Source organism: Triturus cristatus, chromosome 2_2 (genome assembly GCF_964204655.1).
Source record: "Triturus cristatus chromosome 2_2, aTriCri1.1, whole genome shotgun sequence".
NCBI lineage: Eukaryota > Metazoa > Chordata > Amphibia > Caudata > Salamandridae > Triturus > Triturus cristatus.
The window spans coordinates 569,500,397-569,525,301 of record NC_140582.1 but is presented as its reverse complement, the minus strand read 5'-3'; the positions used below and the strand labels follow the sequence as shown (position 1 = coordinate 569,525,301).

Below are 24,905 nucleotides of genomic sequence, written 5' to 3'. Positions count from 1 at the left end.
GACTGTATAAATACAGCATCTCTTGCTCTCAGGAAGCAGGAGGGAACCGAGACTTCAAGTCTGACACACTGTCCAACACACTGACCAGAGACGCTGCAGCTCTGGCATGCCATCGCTCCAGCTGACAGTGGTCCGACGATCCCTCACAGGGTGTCCAGCTCAAGTCAAGGACGAAGTCCCACACTCGTACTACTCAAGTATGGGGGGGTTGGACTAAATCCTAGCGGGATTCTTGGCTCTTAGACTCTATAGCACCTACTCACATGCTAGGTACACTTAGGTACATCTAGTCAGGCATCTTAGGAGTACGCACTTTCTTTTATAAATGCATTTCATATTCATGTATATGTTTGTGACTATTGCAAAATGGTAGAAAAATACTATTCCTTTTTATTCACTGTACTGCTGGTTCTATATCTCTGCTACTGTGTTACAGTTGTAGCAGCACATTTGTTTTACATGAGAAGAACAATGGTACAATAAATTCTTACTTTAAACACGCCCGAATGTTTCTTCTGTGTATCTCTTGGAGAACAAAACAAGGAAGCACGAGTGACGGGGTGAAAAGTAGTATATTGTTTCCACGAGTCTGAGGTTATTGTGTTTGGAGGTTGCAAAAACGAATTTCTCTGATAACAGGAGAGTCTAGTAGTACTACGAGCTAGCTAATGCGAAACTAGCCTAAGATAATCGGCGGGGTGAACAGTCAGTCTGCCACCAGACCCAGTTTGTTATCCGCGAATGCGTAGGTCCTGCATGAAGAGTACTATTGGAACTACACTACAGCTGCAGGTTCAGGATCTCCACAGGCCTATGCATGACCATAGCATACAACACACCCTCTTCCGAAGGCAGGTTAGGGAGAGACAGCATGCAAAAATCTAGGGAGGTGTCTAGGCCACTGGCATCACACAGTTCCTTATACCAGTCCATGTCCTGGGGCTACGGGATTTCCAAGGAATCCTGCCCCCCCCCCCCCCAATCCTCTTGATCCAACCCTAAACCTTCACAATGGGGCTGGGTAGACGGTATGAAGCTGTACGGTTCTGTCAGCGCCGGCCTTGGTTAATGCCAGACCGGCTCTGTATGGTCTGGTACGAGGATGGGGGATGCGGTACCCAAAACCTCGGCGTCAGATGCAGAGCTGGGAAATGTCACTGTGGAGGTGTGACCGGTGCGGGTCCGGACCTGGGTCCGACAAGAGGACATTAAGCCTGAGTCTAAGGCATAGGACCTCCTTAACCTGGGCTTGCAGGGCCCGAAGGTGCACCAGTAGGGTCAGGCCGCCCAAACATGGTGTCATAAAATTCCTTAAGTTGGGCGGGGTTCGCTCCTGTTCCCAGAAAGGGAGGGAGACGCAGAGCCGACCCAGGTGCCCGCTCCGTGGAACGGGGCCTAGAACGCTGAGGCTACTCTGTCTCGCCGGATGATGGACGGGGTTAAGTCAAAGCATTCTTCGACTACTTATGCTTCATGTGGTGTCTCTTACATGGTGACTTCGACTAAGAGGACTTCGACTAAGAGGACTTTGAGCCCCCGGAGCTATGTTTAGAGCTTCCTCTTAACCGAGACTGCGACTGGGAGCAAGATCGACGAGGCGACCTCCGCGGTGTGTGCTGGGCCACGAGCAGCTTCAGGGACCACTTCCTCAAAGCCTTCGGCGCCATGGCCCAGCAATCGGAGCATGACTGCGTCATTGTCGCGATCCAAGCACCACATGGCTTGAACCCCGAAGTCTTCCTACTGGACATCCTAACACCAAAAGAAGTCGACAAAATGTCACAAAATCTCGGTCAAAAAGTGACGGAGGATAGGTCTCTTAAACGGATCAAAGCTGCTAGCATGTAAAGAAAAGAACTGGCGCCAGCACACCGGAGTGGTGGTATACTGACAACATGGACGTCACAACCATGACGAACATGACCAACGCCACCTACCAGCGCGGGTACTGCTATTAAAAATCTTCCGGATCCAGTCTGATGCCTAGAAGTTCAAAGGTAAGGAATCTGCGGCAAGATGTCTGTATCAAGAATTAGATTATGTTATAAATGTTGAGCGCAGAAGGTAAAGGGCAGAAAGAAGTCACCACGCCAGGTGAGACTGGGACAGGCAGTACTGAATCATATCTATGGTTCATATTGAAGGTTACCAGGATTAAAGGCCCTTAGCCTTGGCTCACTGGCTTATCAGTGCAGCTCACTTTGTGATTCAAGATTAGCAGACCTTGCTATTTTATTGAATAAAGAAGTTGACTTACCAAACAGGTATTCAAGAGGGCTTCATCTCAAACATGAAATAGGTCTTATTTTCTGATCTGCTAGAATTAGATTAGAGGTTAGAAGTTGCAAAATGAGTTGAGGATTGCTGTAGAATAATAAAAGTGATCATGTTAAAATTGTATTTATTATTCACTGTTGCTGCCATATTACGTGTCTTCATTGTAGTTACAATTCATACTATGTGCATTAGAGAATGATTTTGAAACATATTGAAAATGTATCTTTTGTGTTCTAGTTTTCATGCAATCACAACCACTTTCTCTAGCACCACTGATTCCCTTTTATTTTTAAACATCAAGCAAGAGTTGACGCTTATAAAGCAGGACTGCCTTGATCACTAAATTGTACTTAGTAAAACAAACAGTAAAGCACTAGTTGGGTTGACCTCCCTTTTCCTCCACGGGCCAGAATTACAGCAAGTTGTACAAAGTTCCCTTTATTGTCACAAAATAATTTGTAAATGTACATACCTTAACTCAACATCCCTTAGTGAGGTAATTGTAATGTTATTCATGTACTGCACACAGTTTGTTTTTACAAAAAAGTAGTTTATTTTCAGATATTTATTTTTGACAAACATTATCTGTTAATATATCGTCTCCACCTACAAAGTTAAAATAATATGAATACTGTACAAGGCAGATCGTTCAGCAATGGTGCCACTAAGTTAATACAAGGACAAAGTGTTTTGTTCCCTGAAAGGAAAGAGCTTTTAAGTACTACATGTATGGTCAAAGGATATTGAACTTTAATGACACTCAGCGTGCACATGAGTTTCGCTGCATAAACAATGCCAACCTTTGCATATTAAACAATGGAGGAGAGACTTCTGGGTTTTATAATTACATGGTTTGCCTGATGAATCATATATTCCTTTAGCAGGATGTTCGCTGTACATTTATATACAACATCAGTCGGCTAGAGCACAGTACTTTGCAGTGTCATGCTTTCATTCAAAATAAAGATGCCGTATTTCCTAACAATCCCAAGTCATCTAGAACGCAATATATTGCTTTGAAAATGCAGGACATTTCAGATACTGACTGGCGATATGATTTTTTTTTCTTGGGAGGAGGGGTTGTGGAGGACGGGAGGAGAGAGGCAGGTTCATGAAATAGTATACATCTATTTATATAACTTATTTTACATTTAAGGAAGCAGGCCACGTTATCATAAATATACAGACCAGTATATAACATTAAAGAACAAGAATGTGAATGGGAAGAGAGCTCTGGCATAAAGATCAATCCGCTTGGCTTCTGACGGAATGACTGGCTTGGCAGGAGGTGGCTTCTTGCCATTCTTTGCTTGTGATTTCCCCAATCCATTGAGTACCTCTATGGGTTTTCCATAACAGTCATAGTTTGACAATTCAAAATCACGAGGTAAGCTCCCAACAATGCTGAAGTCATTTGTTCTCAGGTCGGATTTGGAAGTGCAAACTTTTTTGCATCTGTTTTCAGCCACCTGAGAGATGGAAATTAAAGAATTATACATAACACAAGCAGAAAGGGAACACAAACTACCTTGTGGTAAAATATGTTAATTGCGAAAGAAGCCTGAAACAACAATGTCTGCGTAGAGAACTTCTAAGGTATCAAAAATGGCTCTACAATAATTTCACATTTTGAAAATAAAATTACATTATCGTACGTCACACAGTTGCAATAGCAGTTTTACATAAAAAAGGCATGAGTAAACACAGCTCAGTTTAGATTCATAGCAGAATTAATGTAACCTAAATGCGTTACAGAAATAATGTCATTCACCTTCATGGAGAGTTCCTTACATCAGTGAATGCAATGTTATGTTAAATAACCTCTAAAGCACGTTTACACCTGTAGACCTCATGGCACTAACAGATGAGGACTACACCAATCTAGCTGGCGCCAGGCTAGCTCCTAAGGATACTTCCAAGGTATGTTGACTACATGTGGAAAATCCAACTTCTTAGTTTCCTTTAGAAAGCCAACTTGACCAGGACCACTCCAAGAAAAAAAAGGCAAAGAGATTCATCAGTCTGGAGCTAATACTGAGAAAGAGCAATTGCATGTCAAGTAATTACAAAGGATGGTGAGCTCGTTTTTTGCAAGGGTAGCCATTCCCATCCACGAGTTATACTGTTTTACTATGAGCACGATTGAAAAAGGGATGTGCTTGTTGTCTACAAGTTTATTAAGGTTTTATTCTCTTCTAAGTTGCATGGCAACCGGATTGTTCAGATCTGCGTTCTGTTTTAATATTAAAAAAAAAAAAGATGTGTAACCAAACAAGTTATTTTTTAAAGAACATTTTTCTTGGTTTGAGACATATCAGCCTGAAGACACAGATCTATACAACATGAAGCAGGCTAGATGTAAAATATATTCAGATAAGTCAGCTTCTCAATTAAACAAATTAGATTGCTATACTTGATACTTCTCAAACCAATTAAAGGGTATCTCTTTAAGTAGTTTAAGTGATAAATCAACCTCCAATAATGACTTGGTGTAGTTACCAAGCATTCATAGCTCTCCAGATTATTTTTTAAACTGCGAGTGTCCTACGATACCTTTTGCATGAAAAATGTTATTCTCTAGTTAATAAATGTATAGAAACTTATTCTACCACTGATCTGCAACTGGTGGTTCATTTAGTGATGCATAATCAAGCGACAACTATTGAAACACATAACCCTTGAGTCTCTTCTGCTGCCTGTACATGTAATCCCTACATTACAGTTTGAGTATTAATTATCACTTACGGTCACATATTTTGAACCATCTTATTTGGAATATGCTCTCACAAAAGATTCAGTTTTTGACAGTCTGAGAACATGTGTATATCTCCAAAATCCTCTAGTTCACACCTTGTGCTGTTAGAATTCACCCTTCCTTTTCATTTACATAACTGTGAAGGAGTGTAACATAGTTTATTTTGAAATTATGAGGTTTGACGTTTTAGGCACCTTATGACCCTGATAAATGGAACTTAACATCTCTTCTTTAGTGGTTGAGTTATCCAAGCCACTGCTCCATCGTAATTCAAGTGCTTCTAGACCATTGTTCAACATGTTTTAAATACTGTATATTTTCGAATCACAATTTCTGCATACCTTTCACAACATATCTACAATTCTGTGATAATCTCTGTGTTAAATTGACTAGGTTAAGTGTGATTTAAATATGTCCAGATCTACAAAGATACTTCAACTCAGTGTGGGGAAATCCATACTTATTTAGCAACTGTTGGTAAGAGTAAAAAACATTACTATACAAATTGCCTATAACCTTAATTTCCGCCACGTTTTATAGCAATGGTCTTCAAAGATTTCCGGAGAGATTTATTATCCCATAAGGGCTCTATACCCTGATTGGAGTAATTCCTAGCAGCTTCATTCAAGGCTTCCAAATTTAGATAGCTGCTCTCACAAAGCATCTACCGATTTTTTCAACCAAACAGAAACTATATATCGAGGGGGATAAAACTGATGTAGAAGATACTAATGATTATACTCTTCTGCCCACATAAATGCCCAATAGTAAAACAGAAAATAAGGTAGACCCAAATCCTCTTTTTCAAAAGGAAATTTAAGAAATATAATTGCATGTTTTCTCCTCTTATAACCCCCATATAATACTATTGACTGCAGACTCCAATTTCTTAAAAAGGTAATTGGAAACTGGCAATGGAATTAAACAAAAAAAGGAAATCTTCTTTACCAAACAAATTAGACTAGTGGGTAACCTATGACAATCGTGCATTATTCCAAGGGATTGCCTCTATGAAGTCTCATAATGAATTAATCTTCATCCCTAAATATGTTGCTTTGCTGATAGCCTTCCCACCATATAGTGTACTACCATGATTCAAGGTGTCTGTGTTTTTGTAGAGTTGAAGTAATACCCTGAAACCTTACAAAACTGAGAAGCCTCAAACTCAAATTGCACCCATTGTTCTCTCTACCATAGTTTTCTATCGCCACATCATCAGTATATGTAGAAACGTTCAAATTGTGTCCATTGATTTGAACTAGCACAATAGAGATTATCAAAAATATTTTTTAAAATAAGGTTCTAAATATATGGCAAATAATAAGAGAGAGATTGGGCATCCTTGGCCTGTTTCTCTCTTGACCGCAAAGGACAGTGATGCACTGTCACTTATAAAAATCCAAGCCTGTGGATTTCAGCAGAACGCTCCATCAGTATAATGTACTGCATGCCAAGCCCTCTCTGGCATTACTGACCTCAGGTAGAGTCAAGCAAACCCATCAAGTGCCTTTTGCGCATCTAAAAGAACCATGGCCACTTATTTCTGTTCAATTTGAGCTAAACCAAATAAAGTAAAAGCTGTGTTAAGTTCAGTAGTATCACATCTGGGTCTAAACCCATACTAATGTTGGGATACCAGCTGATCTATGGCTGTGGCCAATTGAGTTGCCAGAATTTTAGAAAAGGTATTTGCATCGCCATTAATTAAAGCCATCTTCAGCTAGTTAACCTCTTTAGATTTGTTGTTTTCTAGGATTTCGGATCTGTCATTCCAATATCAATGCTTGTGAATAGTTTGTCATACTGGAACCTGTACACCGCCACATATAGTGTATGTTAGATTATGTTCTACAGATTTGTAGAGCGCATGAGGGGATCCTGGCACTGAACGCAGAGGCAGATGGAGAGTCCTCTACTGTGTCCCTCCCGCTGGTCATTTTTATGATGGCTCTATAGATCTCATCAATGGTAAAGTGTTTACCCAGCTTGTTGGTGGTAGCATGCTTGCGGTTCCTCATGTGTTTCTTTATACAGCTTCTCTTAATAACAGTCAAATAGATAGGCCTCTGGTATCTTTCACTAAATCACCCTTGTCACTCAAAGACCTGTTAGTCATTCTTTTGTTCTCTATGCCAATATACATCCTATAACTTGACAACATGGATTTGCCCAATTCTTTCTTAACATACACAGAGTATGCCATAAAGCAACTGAAAAGTCCAAATAACTAATGGAGTTAGGCGTTCATCTGCCTAGTTATGTGACTCCTATAAGTCCACTGCACATATAATTTCTAATACTGCTATCCTTTTCTGTCTTTTTTCCTCTAATATTCGGTATAGTTAATAATTAAACCCCATATATCAGCTTTGAGGGAGTCCCAGACGATAGTATGGGAGCATGTAGCATTGCAGATCAATATGCTGCCTGCAATTACATTATTGCTCTATAGCTAGTCAAGAAGGTTTAGAACCTTTCTCTCTCCAATCGTGACAGGGATTTCAAATGACAAGCAATTCCTTCTAAAATTTGGTAAGGGGATGCAAGTTGCAGGTGTGCTAGCTTGCCATATTCCATTGGTTATATGGAGGTGTTGTGTAAATTGACACATCATCATTGTAGTTACGTTACCTGTCTGCTCCAAGTCATTTACCATTTGGTACTGCCACATAACTCTGTGTAGATAGGTGGGTTGTTGATACTTTGTTTTATTCCGCAGTCAACGGCTGACCTAGTCCGCTTTCAGACAACCAGGTTTTCACCCCTTTTCTGAAACTTAAATTTCCCTCAATGCCTCCAAATGTAGCTGTTAAGGAATTCCAGATTTTGGAGACTTTGACAAACAATGCGATCTGCCTATGGGTTTCTTACTGTAAGACAGTATGATGACCTGAGATGCAAGCCTAGAAAATATGGTCCTGTTTTGTCTGTAGTGCATTTATTTTATCTGTACGTGTAGAAGTCCTTTTTCATGGAAGGTTCTGTACATAAATTGCCTACCTACTGGTAGTCAGAGAAATGGTTGCCAAGACTGGTGACCTGTGTTCTCTGGGGTGAAACAGAGGAGACGACTTGCTGCAATATTACGGTCCCATCAGTTACAAAAGCCTACATTTTATATCGGGTGACGGCGGATACTGCAAGTCGCCTTGGAGTTCCAGAACCAAAATGTCCCTCAGCCTGCTGCCTTGTGATATACCTATAATGTACAGAAGGGGGAACTTTTTCCCAAAATAATAACACTTCATCATAAAAGCCATACCCATGAAAATGATGCTTAAGTGACAATTTGTGGAACTTTAAAGTAGCAAAACAGTACTCAAAGGGAGAGTACCTCCACTTTTGTTATTTCTCGGAGGCAGAAGTAAACTAATTTGAATAACAATGCTTTTGTCCTCGGAGGAGTATACAAAAACAAACAGATGCGACCACAGTATAACATTATGGGACCTCAAAATAGGGTTAACGTAAATTCTGCTCAGTCCGCTGTAATATCGGCAAAGAAATAAATAATGCATGTTGATTTCCATTGAAATCTTGTCACAAGGCCAAATGCAATGCTCACCCGAGCCCATTTTCATCAATTGGTTGTTAAAAGCAAGTCATTTAGCCTTAAGCATGTTAAAATACTGCACAGTTGTTGACTAACGGCCAATGTCATATACAAATGAGCGACTGAGGACAGAGTGGTATTGCAGGTCTCAAAAGTGGGATTTCTCATCTCACGAGTCTCTATCATCTTAGATTATTTGGGTTAGTTAAACGGTATAACCGACTGACAAATACTTATGAATAAAATCTCCATTGCTGCTCAAGAAAGATGACATTTTAAAGCATCAGTGTTCAGAAAACTGTCCACTAGAAGAGATACTTTGCGAAGAAGGTAATTGACATTAACAAGATCTAAACTTTCTTATTCTCTTGTGTATTAAATGAATTAAAACAGATTACGGTCCTAAACTCTACGATACAATACAATTTCCCCCTTTTTATCAGTAAGGTGTTGTCAGCATAACCCCACTACCTTTCCTCCGCAGACTACAATAAATGGCAGCAACCAGCGATTTCACCCTGTAACTTGTAAATGTACACAGGAATCTGTGTCACATGGTCCGACCACATCTACATATTTACTGGAACCTCAACACAAATCGGGTTTGTTTTAAATTTTGAGCAAAAAAAAAAAAAACCTTTAGCATTTACAAGCTATTAAAATCCATAGTGAAGTACGGGTTGTAAGGACCAGAACATCCACTTGAAAGTCGCCAAATTGCCAGTAGGCTTACAGATTGAGTAAATTAATGACGTTACTAGAGTCAGAAAGTCTCCAACTCAAACCGGTTTACTTGAAGTAACATTATAGAACAAGTTACTTTTAGCAACATTTCTTCGGATCGATATGAGAGCTTCAGCAGATTTCTTATAAACCTGAGAGACAGGTTTTTTTTATCCAGCAATGTTGTGTCATTGGTGACACCTAGCACTACTCAGCAGCACGACTGGGTTTGCTGTGCAGTGCTGAAGCAGCAGGACTGGATTTGCTGAAACTAGCATCCGTGAAATCCGCCGTTTATTTTTCCACGTCCCTACAAAGGCCGAGGACATTCGGGTCAAAAACAAATACAATTCTTCTCTTGGCAGCATTTTGTGGGACAATATTACTAGAGTTGTGCCCTCACTTAAGAAGTGTCAGCAACTTGCATTTCATTACTACACTTCTGATCGTCTTCCAAAATTTAGGATCTTCAATTGCCTACCAAAACGAATCATCTACACTAAATGGCTGAGCTCTGTGGATATATTGACTGAGGTCCCTCCCGGCGTTCAACTAATACTATTGCCCCACTTCCATGGAATGGAATGGAAGAAATGGTCAGGAGGACGGAAAAAGGCAGTACAGGCAAGGTAATTACTCCCCCTGGCTTTTTGCTTTCTGACCTCCTGGTTTTGACGCTGTTTTTGTTGGTTTTATGTCGCTGCACACTTTCTCACTGCTGTTCAGTGTTAAAGTACAAGTGCTCCTGTTGTAAATTAGGTTATGGATTGGCGTGTCCATGATTGACATATATGATTTACTAGTAAGTCCCTAGTAAAGTGCACTGAGAGTGCCAGGGCCTGTAAATCAAATGTTGCTAGTGGGCATGCAGCACAGATTGTGTCACCCACCCAAGCAGCCCTGAAAAGGGGTCTCAGACCTGCTACTGCAGTGTCTGTGCGCAGTTTGTAACGGCCATGTCAACCTGCCAAGTGCACCCACTTGCCAGGCCCTAATCTTCCCTTTTCTTACATACAAGTCACCCCTAAGGTAGGCCCAAGGTACCCCTGTGGGCAGGCTGTAGTGTACGTTAAAGGTAGGACATGTACTGGTGTGTGTGACATGTCCTGGAGGTAAATTACACTGCATTTCGTTTTTCACCACTGCAAGGCCATCTGTCTCAAAGGATAGAATGGGAGGTTACTTATAACATCTCATAAGCATTTCTTCCCATTGAGGCCAGCTTGGAAGGTAAAGGTTAGTATGCCTGAACTCGAATGTAAAGATGCATCTTTTAGTAAGGATGATTTTTATGTTCTGTGTTTGAAAATACTACTTTTAGAAAGTAGGCATTTTCTTGCTTAGCCTTCTTGTATGCCTCTGCTGGTTTTGTGGATTGACTGTCTGGCTTTGGAGTGACAGGGGCTGGGTATCTGCATTCACTGCAGACAGCCACAGGGAGTGTGTGTGTGTGTGTGTATGTGGGGGGGGGGGGGGGTTTGAGGTGTGTCCTGCCTTTTCTGGGTGAGTCGGGCTAGGCTGAATTGACCTGGGCTGCATTTATAGTAGTGGGAGATTTTCTTGCACCTGAATGGGCCTGGTCTGCCTTACAGAATTCTGTCTCCACCTCCTGATGGGAAGGTGGCCAGAGAGGACAGGACTGGTTTGGACAGAGCCCAGAGTGTCACTGCCTGAGAGAACAAAGAGAAACTGAGTATAAATATAGGGGCCCAAAGCCCAGAACTCGCTGGAATCAAGAAAACTGCCAAGAAGAAGAGATGCCAGGAGGAGTACTGCCCCTTTGATGTGTTGTTTCTGTGAAGGGCTTTTGGAGCCTGAACGTTTGACATTCCCTTACTGGATCTTGACCTGTGCAGTAGGGGGTCCAGGCTGCAACATCCCCTGAGCCTCTGGCATTGCTGGGGTGGAACTCGGTCCCCCAGCAGGCTCAGCTGTCGGCGAGGGAGGTGACGTCACCCTCCTGAAAATCGCCAGCGGCCCGGACAAGGCTGGGCCACCCCCCCAGGATTCATATAAGAAAAGTCAAGTAAGAAAGATATTTACCATCTCTTTTCATAAACCATCATATCGGGGAAGAATCGTTTAACAATGGGCCAAAGGAAGCTTGCAGTGAACTCTACCGCCAGCGGAAAGTCAGCAACTAACATTGTACCGATAACCAAGTACCTGAAAGGTGCCATGGGTCTAATTAATAATGAAATTGTACATGCGGAGGAGCGTCTTGTATCCACCAAAACAGCATTAAACGCAGCTTTAAAAGAAACCAGGGATGACATTGTATCGTCTGATCAAAGCTCAATAAATAGTGCCAAAAATAGGGGGGATCAGAGTTTTAACCTAGAAAAGAGGGCCTATGTGTTTAGACCCTGCCGTTGGAAATATCAGTTTTGACAAATGGATCTGAACTGGTCTCCCTCTCCGCCACAAATAGTACACAACAACAACCTTCAAAGCCAGAAACTATACTCCCAACACAGATGAGAACTAAAAAAAAGAAAGAGAAAAAGCTCTTTGTTGCGCAAGGTGGGGTAGGGGTGGCACAAACGACGAGTGACATTCCAGGCCTTGAAATTCTCTTTAAAAAACTTCACGGGAAAATTGATAACATCGAAAAGAGATTAACGCTGGAAATGATATCAATTAAAACATATGTTAACCAACTAACAAAATTGATTACGGATTCGATGTCTTAATAAACTCCCAAGTGTAACGCCCGGTAGAGTACTTGTCAACAAGCTAAATGAAGGAATTTGCCTTTCCGTGACAACTGAAAAACCCATAAAATGATCCCGGACTTAAATAAGGGGGCCTCTTTGTCACACCCTACTATGCAATCTAATCAGCAAAATTCACCTACCACAACCCAAGCAGGAACTATATCTGATGGCAATAAATGTGGGACCCGACTTGATATGAAGCCCCCCAAGGATTCCTTACACCTACCTCCTCAGGCTACCCCTTATATAATTATCCTAAAAAATGTACAAAAGTTGATAGATAAGTCCACAGAGCCCTGGGAGACTTTGAAGAATAGGACTGTTCATTGGTTTGCTAACAACTCTAACTGTAGTACCAACCTCCTCTTCCAGGACATAATCATGATAAGACGAGTGGACTGGGTTGGTGGTATGAGGAAGCACTGCCAAGGTGATTGCATTGTGGTAACTTTTCGCAGCCCAGGGGTTGTAAGGGCCCTGTTTAATCAATTCTCTGCTAAGTATGTAGGAGCATATAACGCAGTAAACAAAATCATTAACACTGTTCCATTGGGGCATTTTTATAATCTGTACATGAGTAACCTTCCCCTACCATTAAAAAAATCTCCTTGTACAGATTTACATATGCTATTACCCCCGTCCAATAGGTTCTGACCCTTAAGTGGTTGTAGTGAGCTCAATTCACTGCCAGAGGAGGAAGAGAGCTTGACAGGCACCAAACACACAACTCCACCTGCCAGCCCCTCCAATAATCACCCAAACCAATTTTTAACCACATGGAGGTTTGATTATCACATCTTGGAATGTGGTCGGGGTGAAAAATAAGTTAAACAATAGAGAATGGCTTACAAAGATACATAACTGCTCACTAATACTCCTCCAAGAAACTTGGCACACAAAACCTTTTTATATTGATGGTTTTAAAACTATTTCTACCCAAGCTAACCCCTCAAGGTCAGGGAGAGCCAAAGGAGGTTTGGCAGCTTTAGTCTCGGTTACATCACAGTTAATTTTAAAGAAAGTTTACACTAATTCACATTTTTTTCAGTTTTTATATATTTATACAAAAGGGAAACAACGTATGATAATTATACATTTTTATAACAATATTTTCTACAGCACCAAACACAAGGTAGTTATGTCTCTAGAGGAGGAATTAGAAACATTTTTAAAAGTTATTAAGGGAGACTATATGCTTATCTGGGCAGGCGACTAACAGTGAAAATGTAAAAATTTTAAACGGGGAATATTGTGGTCATGGGGATGAACAGGGTGACCCTTGCTCTCTCTTCCCCCATAATGCATACGGCAATACTATTAATAGCATATTGTACAAATATAACCTGGAAGTCTTGGAGCCGTCTGAAAAAAAGGGAGAAATTGCTGTTCAAACTAACGAAGGAGCACGATCATCGTCAAATATGGACCACATTTTGATCTCAGGAAATTGCAAGGGCATAGTTGAAAGCTTTGAAGTACAGACAAGTCCGTTTAGTGACCATCACCCATTATCCCTGGTGATGAAGTTAATCCCGACGCACCGAGAAGAGTTGTGTATAGTATCTAATATTAAACATCAGGGAGAAAATTGGACTTCTGTAAAATGGTCAGGTGTCAACCCCCTAGCTTTTATGGATAATTTAGTCCAAAAAAGTCAAGATGACATCCATTTGCTTGAGGGGATCCTCTTCAGACTGGTTATAACGGCTTTCTGTAATATAGCGGGCTCTATTTCTGGAGACCTAAATTCAAAAATTAAGAAACATGCTCATTCCCATCCAAGATGGTTTGACCAAAAGTGCACCAAAAATAAATCAGGAACTAAAAAAAAGCAATAAAAACTGAACCTAGGGATAGGGAAATGGTGAGCACCTTACGTAAAACATATAAGCAAAGTTTAAACACAAGGAAAGCTGAAATCAGGGATTTAGCCAGGGATAAGTCGATCCAGGTGGCAGCGACCCAAGATAATACATTATTCCGGAAGACGTTTGATCACCCCTTTTTTAAAGATGAGTTAACCATTAAAATTGAGACCATAGCACCGCTGGAAGAATGGTTATCACACTTTGAATATATATTTAATCAAAATAAAGAGGGCTCTTTAATCCCGGATAACAGCTACACTTTAACCGTAGCCTCCCCTCCCCCCCCAACCTGGCCCCTATAACGTTAAATGAAATTAACATCACCCTAGACAAAAGTGCAAAAGATAAGGCACCTGGCCCGATGGGGTTCCTATTGGCAAAAGTAATACAACTATATTCAGGGTCTGCAACGCCACAGCAGGAGGCTTTCTGCCCACATAGTCCCAATTTTCAAGAAGGGAGATTGATGGGGCGCAAAATGCTACCGCCCTATATCCCTACTTGATTCAACATCTGAGCTGATGGGAATAATCCTCTTAGAAAGGCTAGAAAGTTGGATGAGTGAAAACAACATTTTTTTTTTACTGAGAATCAATACAGTTTCAGAAGGAGTATAGGTACCGTTGAGCAGTGCATCAACCTCGAACTGCCTACTGGGAAAAATACCATTGCTAAGGAGGGCAAATTACATCTCTGCTTCGTAGATTTGATAAGCGCTTTTGATCTCGTTAACCACGAAAAATGATGGCAGACCTTAATAGAGATAGGTGCTCCAAAAGACAATATAATTTATCTGTCACAAATATACACCCTGTTAACCTCGAGAGTCCGCTATGGGCTCAATGGCAAATGTACCCCCCGTTTTACAGTCACCCGTGGTATACGCCAATGATGTGTCCTTGCACCACTTTTATTCTCCCTTTATATAAATAAAGTTGACACAGCTGCCCTCAGAATTGGTAATTGTATTACCCCAGTCATCCTGTATGCGGATGACGCACTCCTGCTATGAAGGACAGCTAATGGGCTACAACGCTTAATCGAAAACTTTGCACTGTTCATGAATGGGAAAAACGTAATACTTAATCTTAGTAAAACACTTACAATGACATGTGGAAGAGGGAAAACTAAACATAGAAGCCACCATGTGGAAGGTCTCCCAATTGAAAGAACACCCTCTTTTTCATATTTAGGCCTCCTCTTTACTTATCGGGGAAGCTTGGGCGCTCACATCGACCATTGTAAAATGAAATTCATAAGATCAGTTGAGGATATTTTTAGATTTTTGGAAAGAATTGGGAATAAACCAGTTAGGGAAATGTTGACCCAATATAGGAGCAAATGCCTTAGTTACAGGTTACGGAGCAGCAATATGGGGGAGAGCCAACCAAACTTTATTGCAAACTTTGGAATATAATTCCAGAAATATAGCAAAAGGGACCTAAAATTGAGACTCACAAAATCAAGAGATGCATTAAGCAATATGGCAGTAAGCTCTAAACAGACGATCAAATCATACTGTTTATTTATTTTGAAGGTTTTATATAGCGCTAGCTCCACCCGAGGGTATCAGAGCGCTTTACATCAGTAATGGAAATACACAAGAAAAACAATCATAGCATTTGAACGTACATGTGGTCGAACAAAATAAAGGGAACAATTTAGGGTACATAGTGAGCAGAAGTACATATAGGAAAAATAGAAAACAAATTGAAAGAACCAGATTGTTCTTATAAATCGTAATTTTACAATATGCCAAGGTGGACTCAGTGGACATAGTAGGGGGGGGGGGGTATAATGAGGGGGATAGAGCTGAGGAGGGGGTGGGTGAGTGTGGGGGGTAGGCGGAGTTGCCTAAGGAAGAAGGAAGGAAAGTCAGAAAGGAGATCAGGGACTTAATTTCCCCAAAACTTGGTGAGAAAATAAATTTTACGGTCTCTTTTGAAGCTGGAATAGGAGGGGTTGCATCGAAGGTCTTTGGGGAGGGCGTTCCAACTGGTTGGAGCCTTGCCAGAGAAGGAGTGGGACTTTGAGGCGTTTTTTTTGAGTAGGGGGGTATGAGAAGAAGAGTGTTGGTGCTTCTCAGTGTTCGGGCACAGCCAGCTTTTTTAAGTTTAGTTGTAAGGTAGATTGGAGTCTTCTGATAAAAGGCTTTGTGAGTAATACAGGCAATTTTATAGGAGGATCTGCCTTCGATGGGGAGCCATTTGAGGGTCTTGAGGGCAGGGGAGATGTGGTCAAAACGTTTACAGTTTGTTGTTAGTCTGGCAGCGAGGTTGAGGATGGATTTGATGGGGGCAAGGTGGATTTTGGGAGTACCAGAGAGAAGGGCATTTCCGTACTCAATTTTGGATAGGACAAGAGACTGGATAATTAATTTGAAGTCTTCAGCTGGAATAAAAGGTTTGATTTTTTTGAGATGCTGGAGTGTGAAGAGTGCACTTTTCGCTGAGTTCTTTACATGGGAATTTAGTGTGAGTTTATTGTTGACTGTGATGCAGTGTGATTTAACAGATTGACGTGTTTGAGATCTTGGACAAGTGCGGAAGGGAGAGGGTCTTTGGTGTGGGAGGAAGGTTTGAGTTTGGCTAGGATGTTAAAGACTTCCCGTTCAGAGACGGAGTGGAAATTATGCCATGAGGCGTTATTTTTAAGCGGTAGGGTAGTGGGGAGGGGTTCAGGAGGGGTATGTGATGGGAGGGGGAGTGAGGGAGTCAGGGGTGTGTTCCAGTGGAGGGGTGGATGAGGTGTAGTATCCAGGGGAAGTTGAGGGGTGAGCGAGGGTTGAGTATAGAGGAAAGCACGGTAAAGTTTTGCGATTTGTTCACTGAAAAAGTTGGCAATTTCTTCACATTTGTTAGTGGAGGCCACCGGGTTACGGCGTGCAGGGGAGGTTTAATTTCTAATAATGTTGAACAGTTCTCTAGGTCGGTTTTTGGCACACGAGAGTTGTAGACGAAAGAATGACGCTTTTTCGGAAAAGATGTATTTTTTGTAAGAGGATCTCGCAATTCTGAGGAGAGCAAGATGGGATGGGGAAGGGTGTTGTCTCCATGTTCTTTCCGCCAGTCTCAGTGAGCGTCTTTCTTTATTAAGGTCTAGGGTGAACCATGATTTAGAGGGGGCATTTTTTAATGTTTTAGTTTTCAGAGGGGCAAGTTGGTCTAAAACCTGTGAAGGGCCATCATCACTGGGCATTCAACCATATTTTTTTTTTTTTACAAGAACCTTACAACATAGTTTTTTTTAACTAGACTACGTTTGGGCACTCTTCATCACTTGATTGCATTTCCAAAGATGAGCAAGTGGAATTGTACTCTTCCAAACTGCCCCTGTGATGGAAGATCATCACAGTAGCTTTGCACTTTATACTTTTTTTGTAATTTTTATAGAGATATTAGGAAGTATGTTTTACGCTGTATTTTTATAAACCTGCTTTTAATTATATTTGTAGTTTGAAAAATGAAAAAGCTTGTAATGCAGTAATTGCTTTTGTAGAAATGGCGATCAAAATAGGAACAGACAATTCCCATTTGAAGGCCTCAACATAAGAAAAGAATCTAGACCCTTAAGCAAAGATTAACTAATTTTCCATTAAATGATCCTCTCTTTTTAGATTTTGCACATTATCGTAACTTATTTATTTACCTTGTCTAACTGCCATGTATTTCTTTCTTTTTATGTAATAGAATGCACCATGTATCGGATTGATTGAGCAAATGCCATTATTATTATATAATGTAAACTTCTTAGAATGCTTTTATGGTTGTATTTTATAAACCAAATAAAGCTTGATTGACTTGACTGTTTCGTTGCTTTGGTGGGTTGGCCTACAGTTGCTGCTTCTGCTTTGGGCAGTAAAGGGACTGAACTGAACTTTCTTAACTTGTGCTGAGTATCTCCAAGGGCTTGAAGTAGTGCTTGCCTCCAGTTGTGACGGCAAAGGGACGGCAAAGACTTCACCAACCTCTGGGTACCACTTCTGGAACCGTTGTTTCAGTTGCCACCGGGAAGGGAAAAGCAACCGACTTAGTAACCAACTCCATTGCCAACTCCGTGTCTTGAAGACACTACCACATCTCGCAACCCTGGTCTCACGGACGACTACCGCCGCTGCCACCGAGCTGCTGCTTGCACCATGACCTGTGTGCTCCACGCACCACACTCCGCACAGCCTCGCTTCACTTCGCCACCCTAGTCTCACCTACGCCACCATTATCTGCTGACTTTGACACCCGTGACTGCATTGTGGTTGGGGGCACCACTTTTAAGTTTCACGACGCACCGCCTTGTCCCACACATCAATCTGGCCCAACAGAGGCGAGCTCCGGCTAACTGGCTCTACTGCTTGTACCGTTACCTGCCAGCACCACAACAAGTGCGGCCTAACTCTGCATCGTAGCCCTGGTGTTACCGATGACTGCTGGACAACCATCAATGATCCGCTGCATACACTGCGCCTTGAGGGCATCAAACACTGCGCTGCTTCACTTCACACTGCAACCGCAACGGCTGCCATGACCGGCTTGCACCAACGTGTCGGCCGCAACGAAAAAGGTACTGTTTAAGAGTCTGAGTACCCCACCGACCAACACGGTCAGACAGAACTGCTGGATTCTGTTGCTCTGTCAGAACAACTGTGTTTTTGAGATATTTCTGCAATTTTAAAAGATATCTTGCAAAGTATATATTTTGAAGTACTGTATGCTGGATTCTTGTTGTTTTGGTCTTATGGATATATAAAAATATTGGATATTTTTCTAAACTGGTGAGATATCCTTTTGAAGTAGTGTTTTCACTGTATTACTGTTGGTAATGTGCAAATGCTTTACACAGATAAGCCTGACTGTTCGTGCCAAGCTACCAAGGGGGGTGAGCAGGGGTTATTTTAGGAGTGTATCCCCCCCCCCTTACCCCAACTAATAAGAAGTGTACCTGCTTGGACAAAGGGGCAAATCATTGCCAACTAGAGACCCCCATTTCTAACACGTAAAATTCCGTTCCACCTTTAATTAGAATAAGGGTGGTTTGTCCTTAAACTTTGCCCTTTAAGAAAATTGCAACAGTGCATAGACAGTTAGAAATCCCAGCACAATAAAACTCTATTGCGCTGTCCAAAGTCCTAACCTGATTTAGAATTAAATTGGTCTATATATGACATTTTCTCAGATCACTTGCGTCAAGATAGATGCATAATAAGAGAACCAGGGATTGAGGACTTGAGTGACAATCTGTAGAACTTACTACCTACTCTAGTGGAACGTAGCTTTTAGCGTATTCCAATATATCAAGATGCCTGAATCTAAATCTCTTAGAGCAAGCACGAAAAAAAGGTCTCCAACAGTTCAATTAAGTCCGCATCTTTGGAGTTCATAATGACTAAATAACAGCTTCAACAAAACAATTTTCTCTTTTGGAGTTGTTTTCTGGTGGATACTCTGCAAATTGCACACCTTTCGAATCTTCCCATGCACCAGACTGGATCTGGATAAGTTGTAACAGCATTAACACACCAGTAGGTGGCGTCAGCTCGGTCTTTATGTAGGGTTCCACCCCAGACGTGATATCATTGAAGCCATAAAGATGTCAACCTGGCAACATTACGCTAGTCCCTAAGCAGTTTTTTCTATGCCTTTAGAGGTGGACAAAAGGTCAAGATTGAAAAATTGTTTTACAGAGTACCAAAATCCTAAATTACAAAACTTAAGACTCCTCCTCAGACCAGGGAGGTGGGCTTCATCAGTGAGGAATCTGCTGGCCAATAAAGTATCCTACCCAGGATGGTAGGTATGAGGGAATGGTCACACCGGGCATCCTGTAGCACAAATGTTGCAAAATTAGTCATCTGTGCAAATTTTAGAGTCCAAGCAATAATGCTCCGTCAAGGTGTGGATATAAGACCACATCTCAGCAAACATGCACAAGTCAGGGATACCTCTGGACAAAGCTGAAGAAGTAGCTTTCGCCCTAGGAGAATTGGCCCTGATAACAAAGAGTGACTACATCAAAGGTTTCTTCCAGTTTAAAGCTGGCACCCGGTATAAAATAAGGACCCTCAGACTCGCTCTTCAATTCACTTCTGAACCGGAGGACTCTCAGAACTACCCTGCTGCCTGTGGTCTGCTGTGTGCTTCAGAGGACTAACCTGCTGCACCAAGACGACAGCTCTGCTGCCTGAAGCCAGCCTTGTGCCCTCAGAGGACTGCCCTGTTGCTTGAGACCTGCTTTTCTGCTTGTACCCAGGACTTCCAGTGACTCCAAGGACTAGTTATGTGCTATTATAATCAGAGTCTCTAGGACAGGAAAGGCTCCAAACATCTTGAATCGGGTGATTTATGGCCCTCCAAGTGATGCCCCTCCAGTTCTGGACCCTTGTAAGTGGTGCTTAAACTGTCCTTATATCCCAAATCCATAATTTGGGACTTTAAACATTTTCTTTCAATAGGTGCCCTGAAAACCGAGAGGAGACTGGGACCTACCTGCTCGCCGTTCTACCCAAGGTGCTTTGCCGGTCGGCCTGCTTTAACGGCATCATCAGCTACGTCCTTTTCTGCAGCAGCAAATCCTGTTTAGTGGAACTTCACAAAAGGGGTATCCGGACTCGTGGATCCCACATCGATAACAGCCTGCAGTTATGTCCTGCTAGAGATTTTAGACGTACATAAAATCTGAAGGTAGAAATCTTCACTGCGAGTTCGTCCAGTGGCTATCCAGCAACACTATCTCCTCCTCTGACACAGCAGGCTGCCTTGCCCCGCTGAACTTTACCTTTTCAGACATTTTTCTTAAAAATCTCTTCTAAGTCTGAAGGCAAATGGAGACTGGGCCCAATCCACTTCGTGTATACAAACTGTGCTCCTTCATGGTTGGCCATAAGTTTCGACTTTGCCCCCGTCTAGTGTGATTAGATGTGCGTGGTTGGCTCTTTGATCTTTTTAGGTACTATTTTTTAGTTTAAACTTATGAAATTCAAAACTTTGGTACTATTGATTGGTTTTTTGGTGTCAAATAATTTATTAAAAATGTACTCTATTTTTCAAAATTAGCATGGGATTTTTCTTTTGTTGTATTTTCACTGTATTACTGTTTAACTGCTACATAATTACTTTACACGTTGCCTCCAAGTTAATCCTCACTGCTTTTGTGCCAAGCTACCAGATGCTTAAGCACAGATCAACTGAGGGAATTTTTGTGTTTCATCCCAACAAGGATTGTGGCTGTTGCTTGAGTAGGGTTTTACCACCCTCCATTAACAAACCAATATCTCGTAAGTGTCCGTCCAGAAAGGGGACCAGAATATTTTAATGCATAGTAAAATCCACCTGGACAGTGTCCTCTTTCAGACAGCCTTGCCCTTTTTGGCACCAATGGGAATTGCTGATCATCCCTATTGAATAACCAGGTCCTGTCAATTTAACAGCTGACTGCTCTATGAGGAATCAACTGATGGGCCCCCTCCTTCTCATTAGTGGGAGGAGGCATAGGGTAAAACATAGTTAGGTGATTTACTGACCCACTTACATGGGTTCATAAACATTGGAAGGAAGGAAGCTTCTGTTCTCAAAACCAGTTCTCAGGAAAGAAAGACATGACTGTGGGCCTGACTCAATGTCTAAAGCTCACACGTCGAGCCGAAGTAACAGCAATCAAGAAAACAGTCTTTATTGTCAACAGCCTCGAAGGGCAACTATGAGACCCTTCAGAAATTGAGAGAACCAAATTAAGTTCCCACTGAGGCGTAATCAATGGAGATGTGAGAAAACCATTTGTGAATCCACATCACGTTGGGAACTTAATAAACAAGGCTGGCCCGGTAGATAAGTATGAAAGTGTTGGGCTCTAAACAATTTACTTTAAGCATTTTCCTGAGGATGGTCTCACATACTAAGTATAACAGAGACCAAAACGTCAACGCTTCTCCACTACGAGCATTTTCATTAACAAAACGGTTTATCATCATATAGATCTTTTCACTAACAGACCTATCACAGGACTATTACTTCATTGCGAGAGGAGATCAATACTGATGCAACCTTTATCACAGACTATGTTACTTAAACTCCTGAACGTCACACTGGTGCTGTGTGCAAGAACATTTACGGTCACCTACTTTATTCATGTGATTATTTTATTGTCATGAGTTTTGTTTTTCTTCGTTTGCTGTGTTAGTAAAGAGTCCTCGTTTGTATGCCTGGTTGTCAAAAAACGTTTTTCACTGTATTTGTTTGCATTCAGTATTTGCCCTTAGGAATACATGTTATTTTCATTAGCTTTAGAAGAGATCTCACAAATAGTACACTGAAAGATTGGCTTGTTTGCACCTGGCCTGGCTAAATAAAGAGAAGTGCACAGCACAACGTATCTGACAGATGTGCATTAGGGGAAGCAATATTATCCCAGGATACAAAACAGACATGATGGTCAGAATAAACACATTATTTTAGATGGCCGACATGCTGACAGACACCACACAGTCTTGTAGTTCCAGAGCCACAGGAATTATGCAAGTAACAACACCCCAAATTTCTCCTTGCTGGGAAATGTTTTCAAGACCCTGAGAATAAGAATGGCATGAAACTTGCTATGTTGTTAAGTACAAAAACAGGTAGAGTAACATTCCTGTCCAATCTTTTTCTAGGATTGCTTCACGGCACCTGTGTTTAACAAAGTCAGGACTGAAGGCCAATTGTTTTCCCTTTATTGGAAGCTGAAGTGCTTTTCTGCAGGAGCAGATAAGGAGGAGGAGAGCTTGTGTTGACTTTTTGGCCCTTGAATCTGCCATGACCCCTACAGTGCCAGAAAATAGTTTTGGCTGCTGTTGGACTGGTGAGAGGGCAGATGCTGGCAAAACATAACCCTGGAATAGCCATGAGGCTTGTGGTACTATCTGTGAACCTGGCGCATAGGGGAAGCCAATCCCAGTGAACAAGCAGTGTCCAACTCCTGTGTAAAACCAGAGAGGGCCAAATCATCATTTTTACTAATGCATGAGCCATCATAGGGCATGTCCATCAACTATGCCTAGATGCCCCCGAAGAACCCTCTAAAGTGAAGCCATGCATGAGGTTTGATGGCTACCAAAGAGCCCACTAGCCTCGCCACTGAGTGCAAGGTGTTTAGGCCTGACCTCAAAATATGATTTGTTGCTTCCTTGACAATCATAAACCAACTTCAGCAAAGTTATCCTAAAGATGGACCATGAGCCATCTGTGCTGTGCCTCTACAGGGTGTGGGAGTATTGATATACATTAGTTAAGTGCGCGAATGCCCGAAGGCGTCTTGGCACTAGCGCCTGCAAAGTATGAAGCAACAAAGAAATTTGTATGGGAGTGAGAAAAAAAAACAGGGTTTAAGTGGTTTTCTGAAGCTGGTCAGATTTTGATGGTTCCGGAGATGTCAGGGACATTTTTTTAACATTTTAAAGTTGAATAAACAAATCCCCTACCATCCAAAGGCACTTTTGTTACATTTGGGGACTGACAGTTTTGGATACAGCTGGGCGCAAAGCTCTCCTTCATACGTACCATGTGAATTTCTTCCTCAAGTACTCTGGTCCTGACCCATGGAGTGATTTATGCGCCATGCTGAGTGCCTTAAAGGCCACTCGTTTCCTTAAAGGGAGCCAGTGAAACTCCACTAGGACATGAGAGACTGGTTGAAGTTTGGGTATTACCTTAAGGAGAAGGGCTTCTGCATTCTGCAGTAGCTGGAGTTTATATAAGGAGCGTTGATGAATGCTGTGATAAAGGGCGTCAAAATAAACACCAGCCCGGACAATACAGGAGCAATGATTACTGACTTCTGAAGGTCCAGAAGGATAAATAAAAATAAATTCTTGTTTTTTTTTTAGAAGAAAAAAGCAAGAGGAAATGAGTTGGTTGATCTGATCTCTGAATGTAAGGTTGGTGTTGAAGATCACCCCCAAAGTTCCAGACATTCGGTACCAAGGTAGGAAGGAGGCCGAGGGACTAGGGTCGCCACAAAGAGTTCCAAAATAAGGTGTCTTTACCAAAGAGAAGGACCTCAGATTTCTCGGAGTTTAACTTAAGGCTGTTGCATTTCATCCAGCTGCAGAATTTACACATGCAACTGTTAAAGCTGTGAGAGCTCTTCAATGTTGCTAGGAAGGGAAACTATAATTTGGGTGTCGTCGGCATACGAAACTGTAGAGAAGCCACATATATATTAGAAAGTGTGGGGCTCAAGAATGACACCACATAGCAATAAAAGATGTTGAACGAAATTCTCCAGAGACCACCTGCTCTGTCAGTAAAGAGGGCTCGAAGTAAATCAAGAGCCGTTCCATAAATCCCTATCTTGGGCAGGCGATCAATAACGACAGAGTGGCTAACGGTGTCAAAGGCTGCAGACAGATCCAAAAGGATCAGCACAGCCTTCCCACCGGTGTACATGAACGATATCTTCTTCGTAGCCACTATCAAGGCCGATTCTGCGCTATGATTTGTTCTGAAATCGTGCTGAGCACTGTCAATGAGCTCTTTTTTGTTTAAATATTCTGATAGGGCGGTGTTGAGATGCTTTTTAAGAATTTTCACCGATATTGGCAGGAAAGAAATCGGCAGGTAATCTTTTTCCTCGTTGGGATTGAGGGAATGTTTCTTTAACAGAGGAAGTATATAAGCCTTTTTCCATTCAAAAGGAAACTGTCAAGCAGTAATAATATTGTTCAAAAAGGTATTAACAGGAGCTGCTACTGTAACTGCAATATCATGAGAAGGAGTTAACCTAGACGTCGGAGAGCCAGACCTCCTGAAGTAAAGAACAAGTTATTAACCTTCGGTAACCCCTTTTCTGTAGAGACTATATATTTGCAGATTCCTTATCTTAGAATATTTCTAAGGTGTCAGAATGGATCAGGAAATCACCAAGCAGTACCACTGCATGCCAGTAGGTGGCGTAATTCAGCTTGCAGTCATCTGCCTAGAAGTGATGTGTGTGGTGCAATATAGACACCACCCCAGCATGCTGACGTCAGTTTCTTTTAGTGACTT

The 24,905-nt window shown here is 41.8% G+C and overlaps 1 protein-coding gene across 2 annotated transcripts in view; it reads right to left on the bottom strand.

Moving 5' to 3' along the window:
* Positions 1-2,812: 2,812 nt before the first annotated feature.
* The window catches only part of GLRB (glycine receptor beta), a 254,512-nt gene continuing 232,419 nt past the window's right edge, over positions 2,813-24,905 (bottom strand). For both annotated transcript variants that reach the window (XM_085641718.1, XM_085641719.1), the window contains exon 10: positions 2,813-3,746. In XM_085641718.1, the coding sequence (XP_085497844.1) occupies positions 3,450-3,746 (297 nt within the window). In that variant the 3' untranslated portion in view covers positions 2,813-3,449. The remainder of the gene's footprint in view (positions 3,747-24,905) is intronic.